General features: G+C 38.5%; 1 protein-coding gene across 3 annotated transcripts in view; it reads left to right on the top strand.

The window, feature by feature from the left end:
• Positions 1 to 24,221, top strand: part of Armc4 (armadillo repeat containing 4) — a 208,388-nt gene that overhangs the window by 3,942 nt on the left and 180,225 nt on the right. The window contains exons 3-10 of one of the 3 annotated variants that reach the window (XM_004641825.2): positions 5,220 to 5,377; positions 7,497 to 7,689; positions 8,262 to 8,368; positions 8,548 to 8,684; positions 10,088 to 10,204; positions 15,865 to 16,064; positions 20,266 to 20,364; positions 24,017 to 24,164. In XM_004641825.2, the coding sequence (XP_004641882.1) occupies positions 5,220 to 5,377; positions 7,497 to 7,689; positions 8,262 to 8,368; positions 8,548 to 8,684; positions 10,088 to 10,204; positions 15,865 to 16,064; positions 20,266 to 20,364; positions 24,017 to 24,164 (1,159 nt within the window). Of the gene's footprint in view, positions 1 to 5,219; positions 5,378 to 7,496; positions 7,690 to 8,261; positions 8,369 to 8,547; positions 8,685 to 9,651; positions 9,716 to 10,087; positions 10,205 to 15,864; positions 16,065 to 20,265; positions 20,365 to 24,016; positions 24,165 to 24,221 lie in introns of those variants that run through there. The other 2 variants (XM_023701939.1, XM_023701940.1) reach the window with 2 other exon arrangements.

The following is a 24,221-nucleotide window of genomic DNA, read 5'->3' as shown; positions in this document are numbered from 1 at the left end:
TTGTAATTTTGAATAATAATGTCGTTCATTATAATTGTATAATAAATATAAAGTAGACAGATTTCAGTGATGTGCATCCAGTTTATTGTGTCTTCCAGACATCTTTTCTATCACCTTGACCATTTTTGGTTTTGCATATAAATTTTAATGGTCTGACCTTGTAAAAATAGTTCCGTGGCCAGTCAAATCTTCTTATAGCTGCCTTTTCTCTCTTTCCCCTTTGGGATTATTTGTGAGCATAAAGTCAGAATTCAGTTTTAGAACTGTAGGACTATTCTTAACCTGCATCTAAGAACTCTTGAATTCTCAGCTTAGTCTTCCTTCTCTGAGTGTTTTGAAAATTTTTATTGGTGCATTTTATATCTAACTCTGCCGAAGGTCAATTTCTCCCTAAGTTCTTGGTACTTCTGGATGAGTCCCCCATTCTTTGTTGATCCCACCTCTAAGTTCAGTGTTTTTCCTAACTTTTGAAAGCTGAAAAACATCTGCAGAAACAATTAGAAACATATTAACTACTTTGTTCAGAGATGGCTTTAAATCATATGACAGAAAAAAAAAATGTGATTGTCATTGTATCTGGACTGTGTGCTAATTTTGTGTTCCAAGTACAATCATGACCGCGTCTGCCTCCTAGTGAGGTGAGTGTTACACATGCCCCAAATGTGTCACTATTTTTCCTTCTGTATTCTTGCACAAATTCTTTTTTTTTGTTTTATGTCCATACTTAAATCTTTTTGCATGCTGTTGTACACAGTCTTTTCTTCTAAGCAGGATAGCTCAACATTTCAACACCATCTATATTTTGAAAGTATCTGTTGGTTGTCTCACCTCCACCAGATTAAACATTCAGCTTTTCATTGGGGTAATTTTTTTGCTGATTTTGTTTCTGACCTCGAGTGATGATATCTTTGGTGTTGGAAAGCATGAGATCTGGTAGCATTCTTTATTGTATATGATGGAAGTTGAGCTTGTGTGGCTGCATGAAAACCAGATAGGTACTGATTTCCTTGAAGAAAGCAAGGGTACAGCAAAAGTCTTGGTAATAGCAGAAAATACTAAATGCTATAACATCCAGGTCTAGAACACACCTCATGCCTGCATGAAACCAAAGAAGTCCAGTAACCCATAGCCATGTGGTGTTTGTTAACTCTAGCAACAAAATGAGTGATAAAAACCAGAGATACATTCAGTCGCCAGAAGAATTTATTGCTAACATAGCCCAACTACCCCATCTTTGCCCTTTGGCTCGTATGAACTTTTCTGGCCCTCACTTCACTGTTTATACATGTATCAAAAACAAGGAAGCTGTTCTTCTTTCAGACAGGACTCAGGTCTGTGTGTCCAAGAGACTTGGTTGAAGTCACCATGAAAGGCTTGAGTAGAGTCTCCTGGATGCACTTCTATCATGTTAGTGTGCCCCAGAGCTTTAGAATAAAGAGAGTCCTCCTCTTGTGGACATATTTTCTCTCAGGTCTCTTTTTCCAAATCAGGTCAGTCTGGGGCCAGGGAGATAGCTCAGATGCTTAAGTGCCTGTCTGGTTAGTGAGTGTGAGAGGTCCTGAGTTTTATCTCTAGCACCACAACCAAAACAAACAAACAAACAAAAAACTAAAAAAGTTGCGTACTCTGTTCTCAGTATGCAAAATTGATCGGCTCACTGTTGTGTTGGTTTCTGCAGATACTGGTAGGAGTATATTGGTTTTGGTGGCCTGACTTCCATTTAGTGTTATATATCTCCAAATGTTTTCTCTGTGGCAATCAATAAGAGTCTGATCAGCCTTCTTCTTAATTCAGAAGATTAACATTTACTATTTTGTGTGTGTGTGTGTGTGTGTGTGTGTGTGTGTGTGTGTGGTGGTACCAAGGATCGAACTCAGGACCTTGTCCTTACCAGGCAAGCACTTATTCCAGTGAATTATCTCTCCAGCCCCTGATCCTCTCATCACCTATTGAAAACACCTTACATTTTATCACCTTCTCTCTTCTTGTGCAGATTGTTCGAACTGAACAGATACAGAATTTTTCACATTACCTAATTCATCTTTTTCCTAACTTACTTATCCTGTGGTAACATCTGTCATTATCTCTTCACCTTTATTTTTTTTGGGGGGGGGGAAATGTCAATTTTTATTTTAGTAATCTTCCTGAAACACTTCACAGTGCAGCTTATATGTAAGTAAAGACAGAGTATATGCTCATCTGTTGATGGTGGCACCGACAGTCGTGGTGCTTTGATTTTCTAGAATGGAGTTTGGGAACAATTGGTTAATCATTTAGACTCCCATCCAAGTCCTAACCAAGCCTGACTCTGCTTAGCTTCTGAGATCAGTCATTCAGACTCATTTTGGGGAAATATCATTTTTTGTTCTTTTCTGTCCTCTGGTAGAACTAGTTTCTCAATCATATCTGCTCTGCATTTGCCATATTTTCACGATGCATGTGAATTGGACAAAACTGGTTGAACCTCTCTGTGTGAGAGTGGTTGTGTGGGCATCTCCAGCAGTGCTCACTTGAAGCACAGTCCACGCCTCTGTGGGCCTTGACTTTCTGATCAACATTATGCAGGCCTGAATCCATGATCTCTAGTGTTGTAACTCAACTTAGAGAAATTGTGTTGTTTTAAGAGCTGATGTTGTTATCTTTTGGTAAAATTTCCAAGTCGTAGTAGTAAGATCAGTAGCCCTAAGGTATTTGCATTTTATGTTGTTTTTAATTTGGCTGGGGTGGGAGGAGTGCTGGGGGTCAAATTCAGGGCCTCATCCATGATAAGCAAGCACTGTTCCACTGGACTCTGTCCCTCAGCCTGCCGTAAGTTTTGTGCTGAACTCTTTACTTTTGCCCTTGACAACTATAAATAGTTTCTTGACTGCAGTTTTATTCCTGCGTTACTATTTAGACATACATTTGTTGAGTAATTGCTATACCCTGAGGACTAAGCTGAACACTGAAATTAAAGAAAATGACATTTTCATGCTCTCTTTCTAGGCCCCTTCCTCAATTGCAGTTTAAAAGTCTTTCCATCAGGATGGTCGATATCATTTGTCGTGCTTCTTCATGACTTTCGTGAATTGGGAACAGCATTTTTCCTTCCAGGAGCTCATTCTCCAGGTGTTAGGAATGGCTTGAACCTGGAGACTAAAACTTCCAAGTTCCAGTTTCTAGTAGGAGCAATGAGAAATATGATTTGTGCTCTGCAGTCCTCCAATTTTCAACAGAATTTCCACTTTCATTGGGTCAAGTGGCTTGATATTTTTGACATTCATTTAGTTTTCAATCCAACCCAGCAGTCATCCACTTAGTGTGAACAACCTCTCCATGAGTAAGTCATCTTTAAGTATGAGCCATTGAGAAATCTCAATGCTAAGGACATTATTCAGAAGCTAATTTTAGAGAGAATATGTTCATAAGCCCTATCACTGGCTGATCTATAATTCTTTCACTTATTGATTTAAGCTACATATTCCTGTATTTACTGAGCACCTTCTTTTTAAAAATGTATTTGGTACAGGGTCTCACTACACAGCTTGTACTAGTAGTGATACTCCTGTTCTCAGCCTGCCCAGCCTGAGCACCCTGTGAATGAAGTCACTATTAGAGGTACTGGGTGTAGAACGGTCTCTTTCTGTACCAGACATTACCAGTGCCATACTAGCTTCCTACTATTAGTGTAACAAAGTACCACAGATCTATGTTAAAACAGTGCAACTTTGTTTTCTTACAGCTCTGTAGGTCAAAAGTCTAAAATGAATTTCAAGGTTAAACTCCACATATTGGCAGGGCTCCATTTCTTCAGGGCTCACGAAGAATTTGATGTTCCTTTCCCAGCTCCTTCAAGGTCCCTGTATTTCTTGGCTGTTGGCTTTGCAGGTTTCTGACCTCCATGTCTATCTTTGAATCACCTGATTCTGAACTTCCCATCTCCCTTTTATAGGGATCCTCATGATTATGTTTATGTTGGCTTATCCAGAAATTTCCCCATTTTAACTCCTGTATCTTAATCCATCTGCAAAGTCCCTTTTGCCACGTATAGGAGAGTATTCACAGGATTTGAGGGATTAGGATGTGGACATTTAGAAAACGTTATTCTATCTCCCACAGGTGCTGCCTGTTGGTTTTGGTTCTGGTGAGACTGTAAAGTAGTTTGCATAAGTGTCTTCCAAGGCCCCATGGGTTAAAGGCTTGGTCCTCAACTTGGTGTCATTTAAGGTAGTGAAACCTTTAAAGGGCTGAAATCAATGGAAAGAAGCGAGGTCACTGCATGTTGGTTACCCCTCCATATGATGCCTATCTTGATGTGTCATCTTGCCACAAGCCCAAAGCAATAGGACCAAATGGCACAGGACTTTAAAACTGTAAGGCAGATGAGATCTTTCTTCTTTTAAGTTGATTATCTCTGGCATTTTATTGCAGCGACAAAGAGCTTACTAACGGTCTTCAGTAAGTAATCTGGATCTGTTGAATTTGCTCTTTCTGATGAATTATAAACATTTTACAGCATCAATATGTAACATAAAACCTAGACAGTTTAATCAATGTTCTTAGTGGTAAAAACCTATAGCAATAGCAGTTCCATAAAAACACGTCAATATTTTAAAAATACCAATCTAAAAACTTCATTAAAGGGACAGAAACAAAAAACTAAGAGACTCACTAATTTTTGATCGGGAAAAATTCATTTTATAAAGCTAACCATTATCCTAAAATAAACCTAATTAAGGCATAGAGAGGGGAAATAATCCAGAAAGATGACCTAGTTTGCTTTTTCTCATTGCTGTATTTTGTGTTCATAAATACACAAGAAAATTCCTAACCACTAATGACTGTGGCCTAAAAAATGTTATAAATAAAATAAGAAATCCCCAAATCATGAATGATTTTGTATAAGTAGAATTTAAAAAAAAGATGTCAGAAACCAACACTGTTAACAAAACAAAAATGAAAATGCTGGTTAGTTGAGTTGAGTTGCAAATTCTAGAAATGACTGAAAGTTTTCTCCATAGATGCATCCTGTTACTCTCTATGGTTGCTTGATGTTTGGGGGGTTAAAACTGTGGGTGCAAGTGGGCAAATAGATGAGCTTCTAATCAGAAGGATTTCTATTTTCTGTTTCATAATGAGACATAAAATAATCATCTGAATGTCTAGATTTAACTTCTAGCAGCATCTGGGTAACATTAAGCTTTCAGTTTCTTTCTCTCTCTTTTTTTTTTTTTTTTTAGTAAAACAACAGTCAATTCAGAAGAAATTGATAAAAATGGACAGCCTTTACTATTTCTCTCTGTACCGCAAATTAAAGTGAGGAGCTTTAAGCAGCTGTCACAGTTGGTATTTATTGCCAAAGATACAAAGCTGAAGGAGGCTCAAGCATGTATTGAAGGTGATGTTTACATTCCAGTCTTGGATCTGAGCTTTTAGAAAATAATCTGGGAAGGGTATCATTTATTATGGTCTCTTGAAAAAAGTTCTGCAATCAAAAGGTAAAAACTCATATGTACCACTTCATGAAAATTTCATTAATTTTCCTTGGCTGAACTGTTTTGTTCATATCAAATTTCTGCTTTAAAATGAAAGTCCCAATCCTTTAGCATTAGTAATCTGCTAGGTTTTTAATTTTAGCATATGGCTAAAGGAGTAACATCTCAGCCTGTGTAAAGCCCAGTGGCCCAGATCCTGCAAGGTCACAAGGACCAACATCTGATCACCCTCTCTCCTGACCTGATGGGTGATCATTTGTCTTCTTCAAAGTGAATGTAGCCTTGTGCTTCAGACTTTAGGAAATTCCCTTTCCAATGTTCTTAGCCATTTTCTACTGTAGAATTCATGCTCTTCTGTGAATAGTTATGTTTACTCAATTATGTGAGAAATATTGTTTTCTTCATTAAAGATATATGATGAGTTCATTATTGATTAGTTATCTAACATGTGAAACAATCTTATAAATATTTTTTATCACTAGAAATACCTTATCATAGGTAGTGATATGTTGTATGCATTTTAAGTATGTAGAAGTATGTTACTAGTGGATCTAAGGCATAAGGTATGTGGGTTTTGTGTATTGTTGTGTAAGTGTGCCTTAAAAACACTATCATGATGTCAATCTCAGATTATCTTAGTCTACTCGTCATTATTTGGTTATCTGTCCATTAAAGCTGCTTTTGTGAAGAGGGATGAAATGTTAATGGTAAAGGTGAATGTCAAGGGTGGGCAGTGGATGAGAGGAAGTACACAGGCTTCAAGTGTTTGGTTTGCCTAATATTTCTCCTTTACCCCATTTTTCTCCTTCCTGTTAGTTTAGGAGTAAATAACCTTTACTTTCAGATCCAAACTGCATAGTGTGTGACAATTTGGTAGTCTGATTTCTGTCTTTCCTGATAATTTACCTAATGTGTACCATCTTGAATCTTTAGGGGATGGCATCTATACATTGATAAGTTGAGCTGCTTAATAAATGGCTGATTCCTTGATTTTCTTTTCCTTGCTTGCCTTTCCTTTCTAAGCCATCCTTTCTTATCCTTATGTAAACCTTTTACACAACTTTCTGTAGATACTGCCCTTTTCTTGTTGGAGAGTCAATGCTACTTTTTCAATCAAATCTAACTTCCTACATTGTTATAACAGGGTTTCCCCCACCACCACCTCAATGAATGTGAGCTTTCATCTTTCTTGGATTGCTCCATTCCAAACAAGAATATGTTACTTTTTCCCCCTCAGGTCCACCAATATATTTTTAGTATTTATCAAATTCTCTTTTTGATATCACTAGGTTCAAATTTCACAGCTATGTCAGTCTTGATCTTGAGTTAGTATTTAAGCTTTTCACATAATTTTGTTGCATACATAAATGCTGTTTAGATTTATTTTTCCAGCTCTGATATTTGAAGGCATTGAAAATATTAGCAGTTTGAGCAGGTAGAGAAGAGTGACGTACACCTGTTGGCTGAGAGGAGGATACTTTGGGAAAGAAAGCATTTATGAACACTGAATGTTGATACCTGTAGACACATACAGTTCTAGTATGATTCTTCAAAGAAGATTGGTGATTCTCTCAATTCTCAATATAGTGAATGTCTATTTTGAAAAAATGCTCTAGGGGTGGGGAGAGTGAGAGGGAAGGAAGATGGGGAGAGAGAGAGAGAAGGAGAGAGAGAGAGAGAGAGAGAGAGAGAGAGAGAGAGAGAGAGAGAGAGAGAACAAGGTGGAGCAGAAGGTAGAGGAGGATGAAGAAGAGAAGGAGGAGACCTGGAAGGGGGAAGGGCAGAAACCAGTCAGCCTTAGGCTTGGCCTATGTCCTATTAAAGAAAATGATGTGTATAGAACATGTTATAATAAATCAAGTCATATAAGGAAGTTTCTAAGTACAACAGGCTCTCCCAGGTAGAGATAAGTAAAGCTTTTGATGGATTTGTTAGCCTTTGTGTTTGTGCTTTTTATACTGGAAGATAAGATGGTGATATTTATTTATTTATTTATTTATTTATTTATTTATTTATTATCAGCTAACAGAGACCCTGTAGTAAAAATCTTGGGCTCAGATTATAGTACAGTGACAGAAGATTCCAGTACCTCAAGTATTCTTCATGAAATTACCAATGGTGATGATCCTGAAAATGAGACCAAGATGAAAATTGCCATACTACTGAAGCAACTGGATTTACATCTTCTTAGTTATACTCTCAGACACATTTCACTGTGAGTCTTTCATAAAATAAATCTTTAAAATAGTTGCAACTACTGCTTTCAGAATTAAAGAAAAATTGAAAGAAAAGTATAAACATCATTGCCATTAAATGAACATTACATTTTTTTGGAATGATATTTTAATTTATTGGATTTATTCTAGTTTTAAAAACTTAAAATTTACAGTCAGCATTGGTAAAACAGTCTAGTGGGGCCCCATTCAAGTCTGAAGATGTTAAACATTCTGCTTATTTTAAAGCTTCTTAGGATAATCATATAAATTATTGGATTGTAGCACAAATATTGTATTGAGTTTGTACAGTGCATAACATGTTTATTTTCCACTATTTCCTACTAGTATGATATCATTCTAAATGAAGTAACTTGTAACCAAATATATTTAATGTTACATTCAGCATGAATTGCTAATCATTCAGTGCCTTGATAGGTTGTTAAAAATTATATGGTGGCTAAAATTAAGTACAATTTAGGTGCAAAAAGGATTCCCTTTGAAATGGTGATATTTGTTCATTTTCCATGGATTCTGTTTTAAAGCACTTACTTTTTTTAAACATTTACTTCAGACAAATACGTTTAAATCCAGAGCCTGTTAAGAAAGATATAGAGCTTCTCAAAAGCTTCTCAGGAAAAGGAGAATGGACAGTCTTGGAGTCTATTGATTATACCTCAGGTACTCGCAGATTCTTTTTATTTACTTTTTCTTAATTGTATTCTAAGAATATGTTCCATGGCTATGTTAGAAAGAAATATTTAAGGCACTGAAAACTGAAAATTTCAATGACCTTATTTTGTTGAAGCCAACACATTTTTACAGACTTCCAAGTTGAATGGCCTGATGGTTGTTTTCAGATTATGAGTTTTCAAACGGATGTCGAGCCCCACCTTGGAGGCAGATTCACGGGGAAATGTGCTACGTCCTGGTGAAGCCACATGACGTCGAAACTTTGTGCCTCACGTGCAGTACAGAAGGTGTATTTTTAAATGGTGTAAGTAGTATTTGAAAAGTGTGATGAAAGCCCAGGGACTGTGCAGAGTCCTGTGCTACCTTGTCCCTTGGGTTGTATCCCAGGCACCATAGAATGGAAAACGACTCTGTGGGATGGAGGCAAGTGCCTTGGCTGTGTGGATTCTTTGCAGAACTGGGGATTGAACTCAGGCCCTTGCACTTGCCAAGCAAACGTTTATTCTACTGAGCTTTCTCCCCAGCCCCTGCTCTGTGGAATCTGAGCAAATCAGAATTAGCTCTGTTATGCATCACTATAGTCAAAACACCAGTGTTCCAAGAAACAGCCTTCAAAATCTCACTTTATACAACCCAAACCTCTTTCGTAATTGGTTCACAGATCAGTCACACAGGTATGGAAGGGAAGATGCAAAGGGGCCCCTGAGGTAATGAAGAAGGATTGACTGCAGCTCCCAGCCTCCCAGCCTCAGGGACAATGCCAATCTGGATGCAGGGGTCACCACACGGAGCAGCTTGAGGAAGTGTCATCATGTGGGCCCCAGGTGGGGGGTGCTGTGGGTCAGTGTGGGTGCCCATGGGCTAAGGACAGGGCTTCTCCGATCTTCTTTGGGGGGAAGGGTTCTTGTTTCTGTCAGAAACCACTGATCTAGGCACATGCAACTTCATCTGACACGGGGGCATCTAGGCAGTCCTCTCAGGGTTTAAAAATGAAAGGGAAGACCATGAAAATATTCAGTAATTACAAAAAATAAAAACATGCTGCAGTTCTGTGTGTGGCTATAAAGTGTGTTATGGTGGAATAATGGGCCAGGAAGGAAAGGAAAGTGAGGAGAGAGACAAGCTGAGAGGCAGAGGGCAGAGGCAGGGAAGTGGAGGACAGTTGGCCTTTTAGAGACAGAAATCCTAGAAAATGCTGCACAGCAGCCCTTTATGACTTCATCAGCAAAGGTTCCTGAGGTCACAGTGCATTTTCAGTGAGAAGAGCAAGAGGAAGGGGCTCGTAAACTTCTGACTAGTGGAGTTTCATGTGTGTATAGGAGGCTGGGAGACTAGGTGAATGAATGAATGGATGGATGGATGGATAGATCGTATTAGTTTCATGTATAAAATCTATTTGGCGGTGGGTGCAGTCCCAGATACTTGGGAGGCTCTTGCAGGAGGATCTCATGACCTCAGTTTGAAACTTTGACAACATAAGAAAGGCTTGATACACATGTGCACAAGCACACAGACGGGGGTAGGGGGGAGATGGAGAGAGAGAGAGAGAGAGAGAGAGAGAGAGAGAGAGAGAGAGAGAGAGAGAGAGAGAACACTATCATATGGGTCTTTTAGAGAATAAACTGCCCAATATCTGTTGTGGTTGTGATGTGTTGACCAGGTTCTTACGCTGCAGTTAATCATTGTACTAACCTTATTCTCCCAAAGGGGAAAGCGGATGATGAGGGGAAAATTGATTATGAGAGAAAAGGTGAAGTGTATAAAGACCTTGTTACACTTTTAAAAGACAAATCAGCAGTATTTTCAGAAAATATGTCCAAACAGGTAAGTTTTGCCTTCTCTTGATTTCAACTTCCTAGGCTATGAAAAGTTGGGGAGTCATGTCACCTCTTTTTGGACTCTGCTTTTAACTATTGGAATGTTTTCACAATGTAATGTAAGATAACTATTATGAACGCCAGGCATGGTAGTGCACACCTGCAATCCCAGCACTCGGGAGGCTGAAGCAACCTTGGTTACAGGATGAATTCAAGGTCAACCTGAACTACATGTGAGACTCTATCTCAAAAAATGAAACAAGAAACCAGAAATCTATTGTAGATATAGAATGTCAGAAATGATACTGATTTGCAGTAGATGGTAAAGTGTAACATTTCAATCCTAAGTAAGACATTTCCTCTTCTCCTTTGAATTAGTGATGCCAAGAAGAAAAGACTCACACCTGCTTATGACACCTAGATATTTGGATTATTTTCATTCTTTGTAGCACTTCTTGTGTGGATTGTCTTAAAAAGGGTGTCATGCCGAGTGTAGTGGTGCACACCTGTAATCCCAGCACTTGGGAAGCTGAGGCAGGAGGATTGCTGCAGATCACCCTGAGCTGAAAGTGAGCTCAAGGCCAGCCTGAACTGCATAGTGAGACCCTGCCTCAAAAAGACCAAAAAAAAAAAAAAAAAAAAAAAAAGTGTCAGTGGCATTGGTACAGAACTACTTCTTACTGGAGAGGAAAGGCTTTTAGGCTTTGGCCACCATGGTGTAAACTTAGAAAAAGCGTCGCTGCCTGAAAATATTACTGTATCTTCCAAATGTTGTGCATATCTTTTAAATTAAGCCTTATTATTATTGTTTTTAACATTTATTTTTATAGAATCTGGCTCCTGTCTATGAAAACTCCTGTTTTGGTCCTTTTAGTATATTGGTGATGTTTTATTTTTTAAAGCTTGCTTTTTGCATGAATAAGGATTCTTCAGAGAAATTGAACCAGTAAAGAAGGAGTGTGGGAGGGAGAGAGAGAGAGAGAGAGAGAGAGAGAGAGAGAGAGAGAGGTCAGGAGAGAGAAAAGGAGAAGAAAAAATGTTTTAAGAAGTTGGCACATACAGAGGTGAAAATCTCAACATGTAGAGCAGTCCAGCAGGCTGAAATTCAGCTGCGAGTTGACATTGCCTTCTGGAGTGCTAAGTTCCTAGGGGCGATGGCTGGGAACTCAGGCAGGGTTTCTATGCTGCGGCCTTGGGGATAATTCTTTCTTTGGAGACCCCAGTCTTTCCTCAGTCTTGAGCTGTTTGTGTGAGGCCACACCCTGAAGGGAGGCTCATTTCCTTACTGATGTAAATGATAATCACGTCTAAAAAGTATGTGCACAGCAATATTTAGACGTCTGGTTGACCAAGATACTGGCTGGGCCCTTTAGCGTAGCCAGGTTGACTCATAAAATCAACCATCATACATTTATTTCCTGTAATTCTTACTCTCTTTTGAGTTTCTTTTATCATATTATAAACTCTTTTAAACATGAGATGCTTCTCATAATTTTCTGTTTCTCCAAAAAGCTAAGCAACAAAACTCTTTTGTGGGTTGGCCCACTGGGATGCTAGCCTCCCCATTGAGTCTTTGTTCAGGGACACATTGATGTCAGGGTCTCTTAAGAGTTTTCTCTGTAGTGTTCAACTTCTCCAGAAACAATTCTTTAGCTCTTTGGGAAGATCTGCCTGGGAAGTTGAGTAGGAAAATGTGCTACATTGTTGCCATTCTGGTGGTAGGTGATATTGCACTAAATTCTCTTGTGGCTGGGCTCAGGCTTTGTTCTTAGTCTCACCTACACCTGGTATCCTTGAGTCTAGAACTTCTTAGGTCCTTTTTCTAGAATATCTCTCATGTTCTGATAGTGGGAGGATGAAAGCCTTCCTGCGCTGGGGGAGCGCTGGTGTTAGGTGTGGGGATCTGGGGTCCAGCTCACGGACTTTTTGTAGAGACTTTGAAACAGATCTGCCCTCACTACTGGTGCATCCCTCTTCTCTGTGGTGTCTGAGACCTTATCATTCCAGTATGCCTTCTGCATTTCATATTTTCTGTAGATTTGACCTCTTTGATTCATTTACCATCCATCCTTTGAAAGCAGTCTTTTAAACTTTGTCTTCTATTTCCAGCAAGGATAGAGTTTTGTCATTTTTTTTTCCCCTTTATACTTGTTTTGGGAATAAGTTTAAAGTGGAATAGTATTAAAATGACTTCAGTCTGCCTCTTACAACCAGAAATCCAATAGTTAAATTTTTTTGTGCTTAAAAATATTTCTAGTTGAGGCAAAATTTACATACAGGAAAATGCACAGACAGATCTGAAGAATAAAATTTCATTACTTTTTCTGCAATATCTGTGTAGCACTCTGACTAAGGTATGGGATATTTTTGCCATTATAGAAGCGTGCTATTGGGGCCGGGGAGATGGTTCAGTGGAATAAGCTCTTCCCTGTCAAGTGCAAGGGCCTGAGTTCAATCCACAATTCCGAAAAAAAAAAAAAAAAATAGAAGAGTGTTATCATACCTTACTTTCATCTAATCTTCATGTCTTGTGAAAACCATACTCTGATTCCCATCATAGATTACTTTTGCTTATGACTTTCATACAATGTACATGATTATATATTGGGTTTTTTTGTTTTTGTTGTTTTGTATTTAGGATAGAGTGTTCAGGGTATACAGGGTCCAACTGTATAGAACTGACTTGTAGTGATCTTCCTGTTTACAGCCTCCCAAGTGCTGGGATTACAGGCATGTGCCACCATGCCCAGTCTCAATCGCTGTCTCAGCATGCCCCGGGGGCAGGGCCAGCACAGTAGGCCTGGGGATCAAACTCCCGGCCCCTGCATCTGACTATATATTGTTTTTGATAACCAGCTATACTTTTGTATTTCTCATTATTTTATTACTTTTTATGGATGAGTGTTTTCCATTGTGTCAATACACCACAAATTATATTTATTCACTCATTTGTTGATGGACATTAGTGTTGTTTCAATTTTTTAACCTTAAGTAAAAAGGTGCCAAGAACATTCTTATATAAGTTTTTGTTTCATCATGTACTTTCACTGGCCCTAATAAAATCTTGGAAGAAAAATGGCAGTTATATACCTTTCCACAGTAGTTGTAATATTCAACATTCATGATAGCTGTGCATGAGAGCTCCAGTTCCTCCACATACATGAAAATTATTGATGTGGTCAGTCCTTTAATTTTAGACATTATGACATATCTACCACTGAGCTACAACTACAGCCTTCATTTATTTTTTGTCTTATTTACAATAAACTTTATGATACGTTTAATTTGGTCTAGTTAGTAATGGTTACAAGGTTTTGATGACTTCAGCTGTGACTATTTTACTAGTTTCCTATAACATTAGGGCTTATGCACATGTTAGTCAAAGTAATTGTCTTAAATCTATATAAAATCTAGAGGACTCATTTTTTTTCTCTTAGACAAAGACATTTATGGGACACTTTCACATTTTTGTGTGAAAATATATTTCAAGTGAGTTTCTTATAGATAGTACGCAGTTGGACCACTTAAAAAATTCACTTTGTGGCATTCTGTTGTATCTATTTGTGAATTTAGGTCATTTTCATTTAATTATTAATATGTTAGGGATTAAATTTGCATTGTTTTGTTTGTTTCCTCTCTTTTCCAGTTTTCTGATTTTTCCTGGTTTCCTAATGCATTTTTGAAACATGTTTTAGAATTCCATTTTATTGTTTTGAGGACATCTCTTTATGTAGCTTTTTTATTGGTTGTTGAAGGTGCTGCAGTGATATGTAAGTAATTTATTATAATCCCCTGGTTTGACATTTCACCAGCTGAATGAAATATAGAAACCTTATATTAAATGCCTTTATTCTCTCGCACTTGTAATTGTTTTTAACTTTCTCTGTATGCACTGAAAAATCATATGACAGTATTATAATTTTTGCTTCAGCCATCAAATATCAGTTAGAAAACTGAAGAGGAGAGAATCTTGTATTAACTCATGCTTTTCCTCCTTCCACTGTTTTCTTCCTTTTTGATTTTGCAAAAAGGACTTCTTTTAACCATCCTTTTGGGTAGGTATGTTGATAATAATTTTCTTAATTTTCCTATGTCTGAAAATGTCTTCATTTCCTCTTTATTCCTAATGAACATTTCCACCTGGTAGAGTTTCTGAGTTGACAGTTCTTTTTCAATTAAAAAATATTTCAATTTTTTTCTGGCCTCTGCTGTCTCATAAGAAATCTACATTATTTTGTTTTTCCCTTATAAAATATTATTTCTCACAGCTTCATATATTTTCTTTGTCTTTATTTATTTTTTATGTATCTGGTACAGAGTCTCACTATGCCGCTTGGACTTACAGTGATCCTCCTGTTTTCAGCCTCCCTAGCACTGGGATTATAGGGCTGCACCACCACAACTGGTCTCTGTACATTTTGTCTTTAATTTTATGGAATTTATTATATATCTTGGCAAGGATTTCTTTGTATTTATTTGGTTTAGAATTGTCTCAGATTTTGGAATCTTAGGCTTATATCTTTTTCCAAGGTTGGGTAAATTTAAGGCATTTTTAGAATACATTTTCAGTGTGGCTATCTTTCTCCTTTCATAATGTTCTCTTGATGTGAATATAGGATTTTGTTGTGGTGGTCAGTTAGAGATTGAGGATTGCTGTGTCTATCTTTTTAAAAATCTATCTTTGCTCACATTGGCTAATTTATTTTGCCCTGTCTTCAAAGTCATGCATTTTTCTCCTTTCTCCTCTCTCTCTCTCTCTCTCTCTCTCTCTCTCTCTCTCTCTCTCTCTCTCTCATGTTCAGCCTATCCAACTAGTGTTCATTTTGGCTTATAAATTTCATTTTCACAGTTTCTATTGTGTTCTTTTATATAGACTGTTTATTTGTTGAAACGTTGTTTGCTAAAACTGACTACCTTTCATTTTTCAAGTCTTCACATTGGTCAGTGGAGTACTTTTATGATGGCTGTTTTAAAATCTTGTCTGGTTATTCCAATATCTATTTTTTCTTAGTGTACACCTCTGTCCATCATCCTTTCTCATTGAAGTTGTAATTTTCCTTCCTGATTTTATGAACAATGAGTGTTTTTTTATTGTTTTGGATCAGGGCATTATGCTGTGAAACTTTGGATTTAATTTAGATTTTTTAAAAAGGCTTTTCTGATACCTCACTGATGCAAGTCCAGAGGATAGCAAGATGGGAGTAAAAGTAAAGGTTCCCCATTTAGTTTCCATTGCATCTCTGGTCTTATGGGATGTTTCCTGACGTATTAACAGGACACCATGAAGAACTAGTTGTATTTCTTTCTTGATAGATTTTGTTGGATGGCACATTCTAGTCAATATAGGCATTGTGCTTCACTTTTCTCTAGGGGTGATGAGTGAGTAGGTCCAACCCTGCTATTGTTGGAGTGTGTGCTGTGAGTTTAGAACGTGTCATGCTGTGAGTTTAGCGCATTGCTCTCTGTCTGTCTGTTCAGGAGTGGCCCTGGTCTTGAAGTTACCCTTATTCGATTTGCGTTGCAAAGCATCTGAGACTTCCTTTCCCAGCCTTCTGAGGCTGGGAAAATTCAGATGTTAATCTTCAGGTGTTAACCTTCAGATGGACTGGGTAATTCAGAAGTGATATCATTGTAAAACTTATGCTTTTTGTTTTTTTTTTTATAAAGGAGACTAGATTCAATGAAGAGCAACAAAAGAATCAGACTGAGGATGTACCTAAGAAGGAAGAAACATATGCTGTCCATAAAACTATATCTGGTTCAGACAAGAGTAAACTGAGGAAGAACCAAATTAACTTTGGAAAGAATCAAATGGCCAGGAGATTGGAGCCAAGCTTAAACTGGAGGACCACTGTTGACTTTAAAGAGTACGCAGATAATTTTTGTTTTCACATGCATCTTCAGTTACTACATGTTTCCTATTTTTTCCTGGAACTTTTTTTCACCATAGAAGAATTAAAAAGTGAGGGGTGGGGAGATAGATTAGTGGTTTAAGTGCCTGCCTGGCAAGTACAAGGTCCTGAGTTTGATCCCTTTACTGCAACAAACAAACAACAAAACAGAAAGTTGGTGTCTACATGTCTTACCATAGTACAAGGCAATACCTTTCCTTCTCTGTGTATTCCAACTGGAGATATTTGAAACAATCAGGTTTGTGTCTATGACAAAAAGGGAAAAAATATAATTCACTTTTTGTAGTCAGGACGAATAATCCATGAAAAAGATGATAAAATAGCATGGAAAGTGTGAATTTACAGGTGGGGACCTGATTCAGTGTGTGCTGATAGAATTTGGAATAATTACAATTATATGGAGTTAAGAAGGGAATCCTTCATAATGGTTATCTTCTATAAGCACTTTAATACCATAAAAAGGCTATAGAGTCTCAAGACGTCAGTTGACCTGTATAAGGTGGACACTTGGGTTATAGCAGTAGCAGTGAACCTATGACTCACTTGTGTTTTCCTTTTAAGACAAAAGTTGTTAATATATGAGATGTTTTTTCTGGACCAAAAGCTCAGGATTAGGTTTAATTGTAGTGTTGGCACTTTGTGATAAATAGCAGGGCTTGGGGTCACAGTTACTTGGGCTCTAACAGGTTTGCCATCACTGGTTTATAGTGTATGACAAAACTCATTGCAGTTGGAACCCTCAGGAATGAGGTGTCAAAGCAAAGATTAAGAGCCAGTGATATTTAAATGTCGAGGCAGTCAAAGCCACTTAGACCATTGTATCTTAGTCACTTTTCCTTTTTGTTGAGACAAAATAGCTGGTACTCCAAGTGAGGAAATGTTTATGTAGCTCACAGTTTGTAGAGGCTTCAGGCTGTAATTGGCTGGCTCCTAGGCAGGGTGGTGTGGCAGAGGGGCAACACAGAGGAGAGCCAGTTCATGACAAGCAGAAGACAGTGAAAGTAAGAGGCCTTCATAGCATTTGCCTCCCCATTTTATCTTAGCCAGGCTACTTAGGGCAGGTAGAGCTCACAGTCTTAATCCTAGTGCCTTTGGCCCTAACACTGCACTGTGGATCTACCCCAGCACCACACACTCTAGATCCCTCCATTGCTAAAGAAGCCCCACTGCACGAAGCCCTGGGAGAACATTTAGACATAAGCCGTAACATTCCACCCCTGGCCCCCCAAAGACTCACACATCCCCTTATGTAAAAGACATTTAGTCCATCACTAAGAATTGCCAAATTCCTAACAGCTAAAGCATTGCTGAAAAGTCTGAGTTCAAATTCTCCTGTGATTTAAGGCAAACTATTAGCTTCAAACCCTGTATAAACAAAAAAGTTAAACACTTCCAACATTCAATAGCACAAAGTAAACATTTTTATTTCAAAGTTATAAACAGGAAATACAAAGGAATAGGAACACATTCCCAGAAATGTGTGGCAAGTTATGAATGCCAAAGGGCTTAGGTGGCTCTGCCCCTGTGGCACTACCTGTGGTTGTCACTCTTACGGCTTCTCCCTGGGTCCAGCTCTAGCTCCTCCTCGTAGTTTTGCTCAGATGATCTGTATTCCTGGCTTCTCCAAACTTCTAGGGTCTCCACTGCATCACCAGCTTCCCATTCACAGCTTCCCACACTGACCTCTCAGGGGCACACTGCCTGGCCCCCCAGGCTTTCTCCTGAAATGTGAGTGGAAGCCTTCATCGCTTCAACGTTAGACTGTCTGGGAATTTCTCTGGCAAGATTTGTCTACCACCTTTAATTTCAGTCTCAGGCAGAGTCTCTGGACATGAACAAAATACAGACAAACTTTCTGCCAAGGTATAGCATAATTTTCTGCAGTCCAACAACCAGTGCAGTCCTTGTCAGCAGAAACCCCTTGTCCTGCCACTTTACTGTCAGGATTTCTATCAGCTTTCTTGTCTCCAGGGCTCAGATCAGAACCTCCCATGCAGAATGGCCTAAAGTGTTCCAGTTGTACTTTTTCAGCCAGAATCCCTGAATCTTTCCAAACCTTTCCCACAAGCCAGTCCCAAACTGGCTAGATATAGTCACTACAGTGACCCCACTTCTCTAATAATCAATTATTAGTTACTTTTTTTTCTCATTACTGAGGCAAAATACCCAACATTCAAAGGGAAAGGAGGGCAAGTTTACTTAGCTCATCATTTTGTAGAGGCTTCAGGCCATAATTGTCTGGCTCCCAGGCAGGGTGAGAGGACAGAGCAGTAACACAGAGGAAACCCAGTTCATAGCAAGCAGCAGATAGCAAAAGCAACAAGAGACCTTAATAGTGTCTTTCTGTTTCGCCAGGATTCATGTTTAATTGTAGTGTTGACACTTTGTGACAAATATCTGATCCAGACTACCTAGGGCAGGTAGCACTCACAACCTTAATCCTAATTCCCTTTACCCTAACACTGCACCATGAATCAAATCCAGCATCATACATTCTAGATCTAGCCACCTCGGAAGAAGCCGCACGTATGACTGCAGGAGGCTTTGAGGGGACATCTATGTATAAGCCATACGCTAGCCTTCTGTTACTATGTTACCAGTATGCTAGCTTACTGTTACTATAACAAAATACCTGAGATAATTAATCTACAGAAAGAAAAGGTTCATTCTAGCTCAGAGTTTTGGAGGTTTCAGTCTCTGATCAGAACGCTCATTACTTTTTGGCCTCTAGTGTGAGAGTGCAGTGTCAGTGGTGGAGAGCACATGATTAAGCCAAACTGTGTGCTCCATGGCCAGGAAGCAAAGGAGGAAGAGGAAGTGGCCAGGTTCCCACAATCCTCTGTGAGAGCATACTTCTCCAATAATCTGAACACCACCTACTAAATCCCACCTTTCCAACAGTAGCACCAACCTGTGGACCAAGAGTTTAAAAGATAGGCCTTTAAGGAACAGTCAGAATTAACTATAACAGTTTTTTTTAATATTTATTTATTTATTTTTTATTTATTTATTTATTTTTTTAAATTTTTTTATTTGTGTGTGTGTGGGGGGGCAGCTCAGCCCACCAGGGGGCGCGGCTGGCTGGCATGTGGTGCTGGGGGATTGAACCGTGGTCCCTTTGCTTTGCTAAGCTTATTCAAATAGGTGCTTTAGACCACTGAGCCATCTCACCAGCCCCTTTTTTTTTAATATTTAAGACAGGGTCTACAGGGGCTCATTACATAGATCAGACTCATAGTGATCTACCTGTGTTCAGCCTTCCAAGAGCTGGGGTTACAGGCATGCACCACCAAGCCCAGTCTCAATTACTGTCTCAGAGTGCTGCAGGGGTGGGGCCAGCACAGCATGCTGGGGATCAAACCCCAGCCCCTGCACTCTGCCTACGCAGGTGCTTTAGTCCTCTGAGCTGTCAGACTGGCCCTCTAGCAAATACTTTCTAAATTTTAGTAAATCGGTTACAAATTTCAGTCTATATTTAATGTTCTCCAGTGTTACATGGGGGGGTTATAACTGGCCCACAGTTAGTCTCAGTCTCTGCGGTATCCTCCCCTGCCAGGATTCTGAGAACCACATGGTGATTGTGACTTAGAAATAAATCCTGCCAGGAAGAAGGTGGTCTGTAGAGAAGATGCTTTTGTCCTTCTGATCATCATTGATCTTACATGTTTGACCTCTGCAACTTTTTGAAAGTGTCTGACAGTGAAAAGTGGATGGGTAATTCTGTTAACTAGGAAGTGAGCTTTAGCATACTCTTTCCATGTACTGGTTCTTTCACATTTCCTTCACAAGTGTTTAATGAGAGCAGAGTAGGTACAGAGGACTGTGGAAAGCATGGGGATGCCTGCGAAGACAGGTGCAGGCCTGCTGCATTGCTAGGGGGAAGTAAGAAACGGTAATGGAGACCAGTGAGCACTAAGAGGGGAAATTGCAGAGTGTGGACTCACGATGATGCCAAAGAGGCACTGACTGAGACATTCCCTCCCTACACAGATGCACCACGGTGCTTGAAGAGCAAGGGGTGTCTGTCCAGGTGAAGCTGAAATTAGTCATTTTGTGAATCTAGAACCCATGTTATTTGAGTATATACAAGTGATGGGCCAGATTTTATATCCTATTCATCAATGTAAATTAGTAAAGCTCATATTTTGTTTCTTAGCCGCAAAGCCCCAGTAAAGGACAGCCAAGAAGAAAAACATGGAGGCAAGCCTGAAAAGACCAGAACATCTATCTCACCTGGAAGAGCACAGTTACACCGGTATGTTTCTAGTGGCTTGCCCAAGTCCCTAAAGTCTCCCCCACACAGTGGGTGAGTTAGTGTGCTAATTAGTAGCCATCTTACTATTAGGTTATAGTCTTAAGATATTTACTGACCTATGGCAGGTTACTGGCAATGTCAGTAAAAATTATATTCTGGATTTTTAAAGATATACTTAAAGTCCTTTTTTCTAATTACTCAAAATACAAGGACTGATAGTTGAGTCTAGGAAGAGAAATGTATTTCATGCAAAGAGAGGGGACACTGAGCTGCGCACTTGACCTCTTAATTTGGAACAGTTGCATCCTGGTGAAGTGTCCTCACCTGCCTGGTTTCCTTTAGCTAATCAGTGATGATCTTCTAAGCATACAGTGACATGCTTCATTTCTAATTAAGCATTTAGTGATGACCAATGCAAAGCCACCTGGTCTGCAGTTTGATGACAGAACTGGAGGAGAATGGTCACCTACTTTTATTAGTGAGTTTCAGAGTAGGATTGGAAGAAAATGAGAGACATCCCACACACAATAATCTTTATATACTTGGGGGAAAAACACTTCAAACTTTAAGACACTGTGCTATATTTATACTTTTATTTTTCTGATTTGTTATAATACATTACTCAATTTGTTCAAGAATCAATTTAAAAACCTTTTTGAAAATATTTTAGGTAGGCAGGATTTTGCAGAGATAGTGCAGAGTAGCCCATTATATCCTTCACCTACTTCCCCCAGTGGTTATATAACTACAGCACAGTAGCAACATCAGGAGGTTAACAGCAGTAGTTTGGTGTGATTTGCATAATGACCAGGGCGATCAGGATGTGGAACTGTTCTGTCACCAAATGGAACTTGCACCTGCTACCCCTTTCTAGTCACACTACTTCAGTCCTCCACCAACCATATCTTCTAGCACTTGGAGAATGGCGTGCAAATGGACTTATCCATCTTTTGATATTGACCTTTTCTCATCTCCATTATTTATTGGACATCTGATAAGGTTGTGCATGTATCAGCGGCTGGTGCCTTTTAGCAATTGCCTTTTAAATTTTTAAAATTTTTTTTTGGTTGAACCGGGATTGAACTTAGACCCTTGCACTTGCCAGGGAAGCACTTGTTCTACTGAGCCATCTCCCCAGCCCCAAATGTTTTTATTTTTAATGATATCAGGGATTGAACTCAGGACCTTGTGCTTGCCAGGCAGGTGTGCATGCCTCTGAGCTATCTCCCAGGAAGTTGGTGCCTTTTTCTTTCTCAGTAGTGTTGCACGGTACAGATATACTGTGCTTTGTTTAATCATTCACATGTTGAACAACTTTCACAGTTTTAACTATCACACATGATACTGGCATGAACAGTCATGCACAGGCTTTTGTTATTTCTCTAGGATAAATGCCTGATCACTGATATGGGAATTATATGTTTGGCTTTTTAAGAACTATTAAACTTTTGCAGAATGTTCCATTTTCAATTCCTACCAACGTTTGAGAATGTTCTCATTTTTATCAGCACTTGGTACTGTTAGCATTATTTAAGTTATTATAAAATGTGCACAGTGACATTTCCTCAGTTGGTCAGAGATGTCATGCTTTCATGATCTTAATGCCTTAAATAGTGTCTTTCATTTTCTATTGCCTAGAACAGATTGTGGACAATAGCTGTTAGTTCTTCTAGGCTTGGTTCTGTTTGCTTTGGGTTTACTTTTCTCTTCATTTTCCTGGTCTAGGTCTTCAGAGGATTGAGTTGAAGCTTCTCTAATACAACTATTTTATGCTGTTGCCCTTCTTGAACTGTATTAGCTGAGAAAGTGCAGACTATGATATATTGTACTTTCACTTCTTTTAGTGTATTTTACAAATTTCCCTTAAGACTTTTTCTTTGATCTTATGATTATTTAAAAGTATGCTGCTCAGTTTCCAGATATTTTAAGATTTTCCTGCTATGTTTCTGTTACTGATTTTCAGTTTGATTCTATGGGTCAGTAAACATACTTTATATAAGTTCAATTCTTTAAAAGCTGTTGACATTTTTATGGCCCAGGATATCTTGTTATAGGTTCTTTAGATGTTTAAAAAGAATATAAGTATTCTGCTTTTATTGGGTGGAGCACTCTGTACATGTGTATTAAATTACAGTAGTCTTCCTGTATCTGCAGGAGATGTGTTCTTAATGCCCATTTTTGGATGCTGAAAACCACAAATAGTGCCACACCCTGTACATCTATACTGTTTCTTCCTTATATATACCCGTGACACAGTTTCTAAACTAAACACAGCAGGAGAGTAACAGCAATTAATAATAAATTATAATCATTTTAATGATGTACTATAATAAAACTTTTGTCAATGTGGTGTCTCTTTCCCTCTCCTAACATACCTTACAATACCAACTCATCTGTCTTCTGACGATGTGAAATGATACAATGCTTGCACAGTGACAGGAAGTGAGGTGAAGGACATGGGTGTTGTCATGTACAGCAACTACGACTACAAAAGGGCTGAGTTAACACAGCACTGTGATATGGTGACAGTGGATCTGGTAGTGGGATGACTACTAAGTACCTCACGGTAGGCAGTGATAGATCAGATATGGAGGACAAAGGGACGGCTTGTGCATCAGCCAAGACTGGGAGAGGGACATGAGATTTCATCACACTAATTGTAATGGTGTAATTTAAAATCTATAAATTCTTTATTTCTGGAACTTCCCATTTTAATACTTTTGGGCTGTGAGTGACTGTGGTTAACTCAAACCATAGAGAAAGCAAGTTGTACATACGCAGGACTATGGTGTGCTGTATGAAGATGTTGGGTTTTTTTCTATATCCTTGCTTCTTATATTCTTTCTAGTTATTCTACCAAAAATTGAAAGAAAGATTGTTGAAACCTCCAATTGTCACTTCAGAGTTTTCTGCTTTCCTTTTTAGTTTTATTTTTACTTCATGTATCTTTCAGCTGTCTGGTGTTCTCCAAGTTAAACGTGCTTGTCTCCCTTGGGGGCTAATGTTTTATCAATATGTAAAGTCCTACTCTGTTACTAGTTACTTTCTTTGGGAAGTCTACCTAATATGACATTAATATGGCAACTTCTATGTTCAAACTTTATATAAAAGTTTGCATAATATATATTTCTTCTCATTTTATTTGCATATACCTATCCTGTTATATTTGAATTAAGTTTCTTATCCGTAGTATATAATTGACATCCCTCTCTTTACAATTCCCTAAATCAAACTGTCTGATTAGTGTGTTTAGGTCATTTGTTTTCAGTGTATTAATATTCTAGGGTCTAAGGCTGCCATTTCTTACACTGTTTCCTGTTTATCTTTTCTTTCACATCTTTCTATGATTCCTTGGACACTTTGTAGAATTCCACTTTGATATTTTTTAAATCGTATTTTGGAGCACATCCCTTTTTTATAGCTTTTTTTGTATGCCTGCTCTAGGAAATATACAAGGGCATATATATTCCTATTATATATCTTACCAAATTGACGCAAGCCAACTGGAGTGAAGCATAAAACCTCACTCCCTTCCTAGTATTCAGATGGAATTGTTATCTGTCTATGACCTATATACATGTCACTAAAGTGTCACATTGCAACTGTGTCCTGGCTGAAGATTAATAAACAGATTTCTTGTTCTTATTCTTAGGAAGAGTGTTGACAAGGTTGAGGAAATAATCAGTGAGAGTTCCTCAGAGAGCGAGGAAGACGAGGAACTGCCTGACCACCGTCAGGAAGCCAACACAGATTTGCCATCAGAATATTGGCAAATTCAGAAGCTGGTGAAATATTTAAAGGTAAAAAAGGCTTTTTATACTATATTTGATGTGTCATATCCATTTAAATAATATATA

Source organism: Octodon degus, unplaced genomic scaffold, assembly GCF_000260255.1.
Source record: "Octodon degus isolate 3935 unplaced genomic scaffold, OctDeg1.0 scaffold00144, whole genome shotgun sequence".
NCBI classification, from domain to species: domain Eukaryota; kingdom Metazoa; phylum Chordata; class Mammalia; order Rodentia; family Octodontidae; genus Octodon; species Octodon degus.
This window is presented reverse-complemented; position numbering and strand designations above follow the sequence as displayed.